Here is an 8,471-nt window from a genome sequence, read left to right as displayed (position 1 = left end):
TATATATGGGAGCTATATCTAAATCTGAACCGATTTTCACGAAACTTAGCTCACATAATTCTATACTTAATCCAGTAGGCTATACCAAATTTCGTGCAAATCGAAAGATATATAGGGACTTACCTTAAATCGGACGAAAATATATATGGGAACCGATTTTTTTCCAATTTCAGTAGGGTTCCTCCTTGGGCCAAATACGTCACATATTTGCCAAAATTGCCAAATTACATCCAATTCGGATCATAAATGCGACCTATACTTTTTTCTGAACCGATTTTTCCCAATTTCAATAGGGTTCGTCCGTGGGCCAAATAAGTGAGCTGTGCCAAATTTCATCCAAATCGGATCATAAATGCGACCTGTACTTTGTTTACAATTTAACATCAACAGACGGACGGACGGACATGCATAAATCGACTCAGAAAGTGATTCTATGCATATCCTCAAAAGGAACCATGGGTCTATTTCGATTCCTCTTGCTTGTTGCAAACATATGCACATAGACATAATACCCTGTGCCACAGTGTGGTGAAGGGTATAAAAATTCCTTGTCTTTGAAAAAATCTAGCTCGTGTTTCAGAAGAAATTACTCCTTCGTGATGGTTAGAACTTGTTTATACCCTTCACCACACTGTGGTACAGGGTATTATGTCTTTGTGCATATGTTTGTAACAGGCAAAAGGAATCGAGATAGACCCATGGTTCCTTTTGAGAATATGCATAGAATCACTTTCTGAGTCGATTTATGCATGTCCGTCCGTCCGTCTGTCCGTCCGTCCGTCTGTTGATGTTAAATTGTAAACAAAGTACAGGTCGCATTTATGATCCGATTTGGATGAAATTTGGCACAGCTCACTTATTTGGCCCACGGACGAACCTATTGAAATTGGGAAAAATCGGTTCAGATTTAGATATAGCTCCCATATATATTTTCGTCCGATTTAAGGTAAATGGTGTACCAAAGTCCCTATATATCTTTCGATTTGCACGAAATTTGGTATAGCGTACTGAATTAGGTCTAGAATGATGTATGCCAAGTTTCGTGAAAATCGGTTCAGATTTAGATATAGCTACCATATATAGTATCGCCCGATTTTAGGCAAATGGGGTAAAAAAAGTCCATATATATCTTTCGATTTCACGAAATTTGGTATAGCCTACTGAACTAGGCCTTGAATGATTTTGATATAGCGCCCGTAGGTTCGTCCGTTTTAAGGTAAATGGTGTACCTAGGTCCCTATATATCTTTCGATTTGCACGAAATTTGGTATTGCCTACTGAATTAGATCTAGAATGACGTGTGCTAAGTTTCGTGAAAATCGGTTCATATTTAGATATAGCTTCCATATATAGTTTCGCCCGAGTTTAGGTAAATGGTGCACCAAAGTCTGATTAGCAAGAATATTGGCATAGCGTACTAAATTAAGTCTATAATGATGTGATGGTTTTAAGCAAATTGTACACTAAAGATCCATACAATAGTTTGATTGACTATGGTATGGATCTCTGGCAGGTTTGCTTGAAATCGGTTCAGATATAGATATAACTTAGCTTCCATATATAATTTCGACTTATTTATGTCTGATTGAGATTCAATTTTAAACAGTACAGCGACGTCTTTTCGGATACATATGTAAAATATACCCAAAGTGGTGAAGGGTATCATATAGTCGGCCCAGTCCGACTTTACTACTTTCCTTACTGGTTTTTATTTAGACAACCGAAACTTCTTTGCTAAGTAGGAATAAAATTTAATTACCGAAATTTGCGTCCGCAAAATTTTCAGCATTTGTGTTTACCTGGCCATGAGAGTGTTTAATTACCTTTTGTAACCAAGCTATGACCGTAATTAACTTGGTCATAATTGTAATGACAATTTGATATTTTAAAATTTATTTCCTTGAAAATTAATATGCAAAATATTAAGACCACTAGGTAATGAAAAAGTAAATATCTTTTAAAAATTATGTGTATTTTTCTTTGGCAAAACATTTGTATACAAAAACAGAAAATAATAAGACTTAACTACATAATATTCGTACTTAAAAATATATTTAAAAAAACAATTTGGTTGTGTTTTCCACTGGAAAATTAAAACAAATGGAAATTATTGTCTTAATCCATTTTACTTCCGCTTGGCTTGGTTAGCAAGGGCTTGTCAACCTCATCGATGCGCATTGTTTGCATGTGGGTTGGATCTATGGCAGCATTGAAAGTATTTTCACGTTGTTCATCAGGGAATTCACTCGACAAATGGCTTATAACTTTATTGAATAAAAATTCGGAGAGGTTTTTACGCAAAAAGAACAAAAACATCCAATTTGAGAAGTTGCATTTGCGTACAACCAATGAAATTTCCTTATCGTCCAGGCGGCCAGGTTTGGCCCAATACAAGCAATAACGGGTGAATTTGGTGCTGCAATTAAAGAAAATTTTATATTAAACAAATTGAATTAAACATGAACATTATTTCCTCCCCTTACCTCTTATAAAAGAACAAAGTGAAAATCCGCCAAATCAGTCCCGAAACGGTGGCAGCAAAAATGAAAAGATACCAAAACCATAGAATCGTGTAAATCTTCTCATTGATGATGTTCAAAGCCATTACGCAGAGAGTATCGTGCATTTGTAGCGAACCACTAGCACCATATTTATGGAAATGACACTTGGTCACTTTGGGGAAAACAACATCCAGCGCATCCATGTCATTGTTCCAACGTTCATGCCATACTTTGGGACCCAATGATAGGAAGGCACCACCCAAGAATTTATCAGTCCAATAGATTTGTAAAATCAAATTCAGCAAGTTGAGAATTTCAGCAAATACCAAATGAGCACCCCATGATTGATTCAGCCGCATACGATCAATCATCGTCCGACGTATATCTTTGACACGCATTTCCGTTTCCTCTTCCGATGGAATATTCAATTTACCAATTTGCAGACTTTTATTCTTCAAATATTTGGAGAGGCCAACCATGCGTAAACCGAAGACGAGGGCCTTAATGCGACCACCTGAAAAGTAGAAAAGAATAAAATAACGTAAAATATAAAATAAACGATGATTCAGATTATGTGATGTAATGTCGGGTACGTCAATAATTAAATATTTTGGGAAATTGGCGAATAAAAATCTAGTAGTCAAATAAAGTTCTCAACTACCAGGTAATATATTATAAATGGGTTTATATTCAGATATGTTAATATTGAATATTTAGACATTTAAATATGCAAATAATTTGAATATGTCGTATTTTAATGTCTAGTACTTCTAGGCTGACTAGGAAATTTAGATTAAAAAGGCCGATGCCTTTATATGGCGATCATGTCATTGTAAATTGTCTGCTGGGAGGTTGCTGATGGTCTGAGAAAATTAAATACTACTAAATTAAGTTAACAATCGAATTGAAACCCAGTGATTTGAGCGGTATAGTCGGACGGGGCCGACCCTATAATACCATACACAACTACCACTGAGCTCTAAGTTTCTGCGGATCTATATTCCATGCATGGGTAATCTTTCGCAATATTTGCGCTCTCATGACCGATTAAAGTTAACAACTCCTTCGTGACATTATTTTCCGAATCGCGTCTTTCCAGATTCAAATTTTGTTATTTTAAACAAAAAAAAAAGGTTTGGTTCAATTGACGCGCTAAATATTGACCGTTCATTCCAGAGCGACTAGAAAACTTGACAAAAATTAAGTTTTGTTCATTTCATTCTCAAAATATCATCTGATCATTGTCGAAAATTATAGTTCTTGACGATAACCGAACTTCGTATAAAAAACGATCAGCACATCATTTACACCCTCTAGTGCGGTAATAATAATACTAAAGAATATCAGAATACATAGACCAGCGTTCGCCAAACAGTCGCCCGTGGGCGCTTTTGGAGAGTACCAATAAAATCTTAGTTCTGTGTTCGAACTCAACATTATTCTCGACATCGAAAATGTTGCATTCTTTGCAATGCTTTAACATCTACGATTTGTACCGAGAGAACGAAAATTACTCCCACAACGTGTGTCCAACACAATCATAGCATAGTCCAACCTGTAAATACAGTCGAAATCGTTCCTAACGACCTATCGGTTAAAGCGGCGAAATCCAAAAGTCCAAAATTGTGACCCACACCACTGAATATCGCTTGTGTGGCATCGCTGATAAGCAAACATCGTTTGTACAACCTGTTTTTGCAAGTCCTTCAGATGCCATAGAATGCACATTTTCCGTTTATCACACAATAGTCCGCGTCCATTTGACGCCATAAATATTGACCTAATATCGTGAAAAGCCATGCTTGTTCCTTGGCCAAATTCCTTTCTTCGTCTATAATTTGATAATTGTGACCTCTAGAGCGACCAGAAAAACAGACAATCATAAACCCATCATTACCAAAACAATAGGGGTATAAATAGGGAAAATCAGTGGGTTTACGTGATCATGTTCATAAAAATGCCACTTGACTCTGAACGCCGTACTCTAACCGTGTGAAAGCCCATTAGCAAGATTTCAGAGAATTGGCAAAACCAATCGATCCAACAGGAAGTCTCATAGTATATAATTAAAATCAAACATTCCAGAGAGGCTTCATGAGTCCTACAAACACCAGCATTTTAAATTTAAGTCGACACATTTCCCCATATTTGTCGACTATATAAAGCAGCATTCGACAGTCCTATACGTTCAGAGGTGTTTAAAGCCATGTCTGCGTTTGGCATTCCTGCAGAATTAATACGGCTATGCAGGATAACTTTAACTGACATAAGGTTAGCAGGTCGGAAAGTCGGAAAGGACCTCTCTCAGCCCTTTATAATGAACGAGGATTCAGACAAGGAGGCAGTTTGTCGTAGGCTCTCTTGAACATCCTGCTGGAAAAGGTCATATAAGAGGCAAAGGTGCACAGAAATGGTAATGGGTCGAACATTGCGAGCGCCAACAGCCACCTTTGAACAAATTGAGAAGCAGTCTGCCAAAGTGGTTCTGACATCAGTTTTGAAATTCGGAAAAGGATAGTGTTGGCCAACTACCCGTGTGGCATGGGTACATGTGCCATTTTCTTCGATCCACAGGCCGACCTGCGTCGACGGTGAATATCGGTGTCGAATGAACCACGAGCCAATCTATACGCGGACATCGACATAGTCAGTCGTATCAAGCTGTAGCGACTACGGTGGCTAGGCCATGTTGTGCGAATGAGTGAGAATGCCCCCAGCTGAAAAGACATATAAAAGCGAGCATACTGATGGTTCACGCCGAAGGGTAAGGCCACGAATTAGATGGAAAGACGAAGTAGAAGACAACATCTCGGAACATGGTGTTTCAAATTGGAGGAGATGGGCACAAGACCGACGCGCTTGGAAATCTTTTTTAAGCTCGACTTATGGAACAACCGTTTTGTAACAAGCATATAATAATTAATCCTATATCAAGGCCGAAGATTTATAATATTTATATTTAGCGAATGGATTTGACCCAAAATCTACAAATCACATTATTTTTATCAACTCTAAATCTAGTTGAAGATGGGACCTATCGGTGCACTCATTCTGGTACCTGCACCCAAATGGTGATAAAGAAACATATACCTAAAATGGTCAACATTTTTAAAGTTTGCCAAATCTAATATCAAGCGAATGTTCGATTTGATACAAATCTGTATAATCTTTCTGGCACCTCCTTCATAAAATTTTCCAAATGATACTGAAATTAATTGTATAATACCATGCGATAACTAATTAATTAATAACTTGCAAATATTGCCAATTAAATTGGGTGCATTATCGGCTACATAGCTCCATCATATCTGATACCTCTCCCACAAATTGTCACAATTATGAAAAATTTTAAATAAAAATAAAAAAAAAATTAAAAAAAAAATACTGCACCTCGATAGTAATCCCGCCTATCTCTGTAAACCATACGTGACGGTATACATCTAACGGCAACCCCGAATGATAGTTCTGTACTCGTTTTTTATACCCTCCATCATAATATGGAAGGTATATTAGTTTAGGTTTTCCGTTTGTATCGCATCGAAATAATCATTTCCCACCCTATAAAGTATATATATTATAAATATCGGTCCACTTTTTCTGGTAGCCCCCATATAACGGTACCCTCCAATGTTCAGTATTTTAGGGATTTTGATCGCATTTTTCGTCCGAATTGGCTGTAAGTTCTTATTGGGTAGTAAATCTCTCCACTAAAAATTGCAAATATAGGTCTTTTTTTCTGGTAGCCCCTATATAAGGGCACTCCCAATTTTCGGTATTTTTGGGGTTCTTGAGCACGTTTTCCAACCCAATTCGCTGAAATATGGTACATTGGCTTCTTATTTGGTACCAAATATCTCCACTAAAAATTATAAATAGCGGTCCATTTTTGTGGTAGCCCCCATATAATGGTACCCCCCATGTTTCAGTATTTTGGGGATTTTGATCGAATTTGTTGACCGAATTGTCTGTAATTTAGTATTTTGAGTTCTTATTGGGTAGCAAATCTCTCTACTAAAAATAATAATAATAATATAAATATAGGTCAATTTTTGCTGGTAGACCCCATATAAGCGTACCCCCAATTTTCGGTATTTTGAGGTCTTTGAGCGCGTTTTTCAACCGAATTCGTAATATGGCATTTTGTAGCTTTATATGGTAACAAATCTCCCTTTTTGGCGTAGTCTCATATAGCCCCCTTTTTTATATTAAAATAGCTAGTTTGCTCCGTGTGTTGGGTTAGTCGATACTCGGAAGAGTCAGTTTTTACCCTACAAAGTTCCGTCTTCTTCAGATATAGTGATAAAAACTCGAACCTGACGATAATGAAATATATTGGCAGGCATATAGGCATCTCCTACATATAATGATACCTCCTGAAGGAAAGAATTGAGATACAAAACTAAAAGATTGGGTTCGAATTTTACATATATCGGTCATAAATAAGGCATAGCCCTCATATAAAGTAACTCCAAATATTCGGTAATTTCTACACTATGTTATTAATATTGGTCCCCCGTTAGGCATAGCATAGCCCTCATATAAAGTAACTCCAAATATTCGGTAATTTCTACACTATGTTATTAATATTGGTCCCCCTTTGCGCTCTAAATTTGCGCTCTAAATTGCAGTAATTTGAGCATTTTTACTCTACCATGTGTTATTAGTATTATTCCACTCTTTGGGTTTCTCAGATTTTAAGAAAAATCCTCATTAAAATTTGCTGAAATTTGTATTTGGTGTACATAATAAAATCGGTACATAAATGGGTTTGAAGAATTATCGGTATAGGTCCACTTTTTGGTATCTTCCCTATATTTTCATTTCAAGTATCTGTCAGTTTATCTACGGTGAAGGATATCCACCGAGCCGAACTTAACGCTTTGTTCACTTGTTTTTTTTTACACAATGTATGTATTGACATAGCCTACATATATGGGTAGAGCCGCATTTTCTCATTGGAGTGTCTGTAAAACTACCTCCGCTAAGATTTAAGTCCAGTGTTAGTTGTGTATGTATAAAACCATATGATTATTGTACCATTATTATTATTTAATGGTAACATAGATGTAAATAGTCCGATAATTCAATTGAACTAAGTGCTTATTGATGTATGATATAGCCGTGTATGTGTAGTTGTGTAGGATACAAAAATAAAAGTGTTTAGATTTATTTTAAGTGACTTACCTTCCCATGATTTCCATAACGCATGAGGAATATAAAAGAACAACGCTTGCCCGAAGAGTACAAATGGTACCCATTGGTAGTAGGCATGACGCTTTATAGGTTCCTCCTGCGTTTCATAGGGTCCAATACCCGGCTGGAATATGGCACCAGATTCTAATGCACTATTATTTAAATGGCGGACCTAGAATAATATTTTTAACTTTTTACTATTTCAAATATTCTTATTGGCTTGATAAAATTGTACTTACCAAAGTAAATGTTGGCGTGAAGAAACAATAAGTATTGACAACATGTGCGGGTATGGTATCCGATATACACTTGATGTGTTCACCAATATATTGACGTGAGCACACCAATATTGTGGCCACAATCAATATAACGAAGGTCCAACGATAATGTAATTTGAAGACAAAATTGTCAATAGTTACCCGTTTCGGGTTGAATTTCAAAAACGGTGTCACTGAACTAAAGGTACTTAACATTTTGGACTGGATTTATTTTTTTTTTAATTTTTCTTATGACAAAATCACTTGCACAATAATTATAATTTTCTAAAATTTCACAAACTAATTGAAAATAGAACTTTCTAAATGTTTTGATGTCACAATAATTTTAGATTAATTTTTTTTATTCGAATTCGAAAATAAAAAAAATAATTGTCGTTCTTTTTTTCAGTCTTTGCAAATATACGTCGATATATCGCGTTCAAATTACTCCGCTATCCTCATAACGTTCGTAATTCATTTCGTCAACTGAACTTATTCTCCAATATCCCATATCAGTCCA

At 36.2% G+C, this 8,471-nt stretch overlaps 1 protein-coding gene across 1 annotated transcript; it reads right to left on the bottom strand.

Moving 5' to 3' along the window:
* Positions 1-2,115: 2,115 nt before the first annotated feature.
* On the bottom strand, positions 2,116-8,167 carry LOC133325797 (innexin inx7-like). The gene is made up of 4 exons (XM_061534517.1): positions 7,934-8,167; positions 7,686-7,866; positions 2,484-3,015; positions 2,116-2,416 (listed from the first exon to the last, which is right to left on the bottom strand). Exons 1-4 carry the CDS (start codon positions 8,165-8,167, stop codon positions 2,116-2,118), a joined length of 1,248 nt encoding a protein of 415 aa, XP_061390501.1.
* Between the last annotated feature and the right edge of the window lie 304 nt (positions 8,168-8,471).

The sequence above is a fragment of the Musca vetustissima genome, unplaced genomic scaffold (genome assembly GCF_032173495.1).
Source record: "Musca vetustissima isolate MV318-11 ecotype Yass unplaced genomic scaffold, APGP_CSIRO_Mvet_v1 utg278118, whole genome shotgun sequence".
Taxonomy (NCBI): Eukaryota; Metazoa; Arthropoda; class Insecta; order Diptera; family Muscidae; genus Musca; species Musca vetustissima.
The sequence above is the reverse complement of the archived record's forward strand: the minus strand, read 5'-3'. Positions and strand labels throughout refer to the sequence as shown.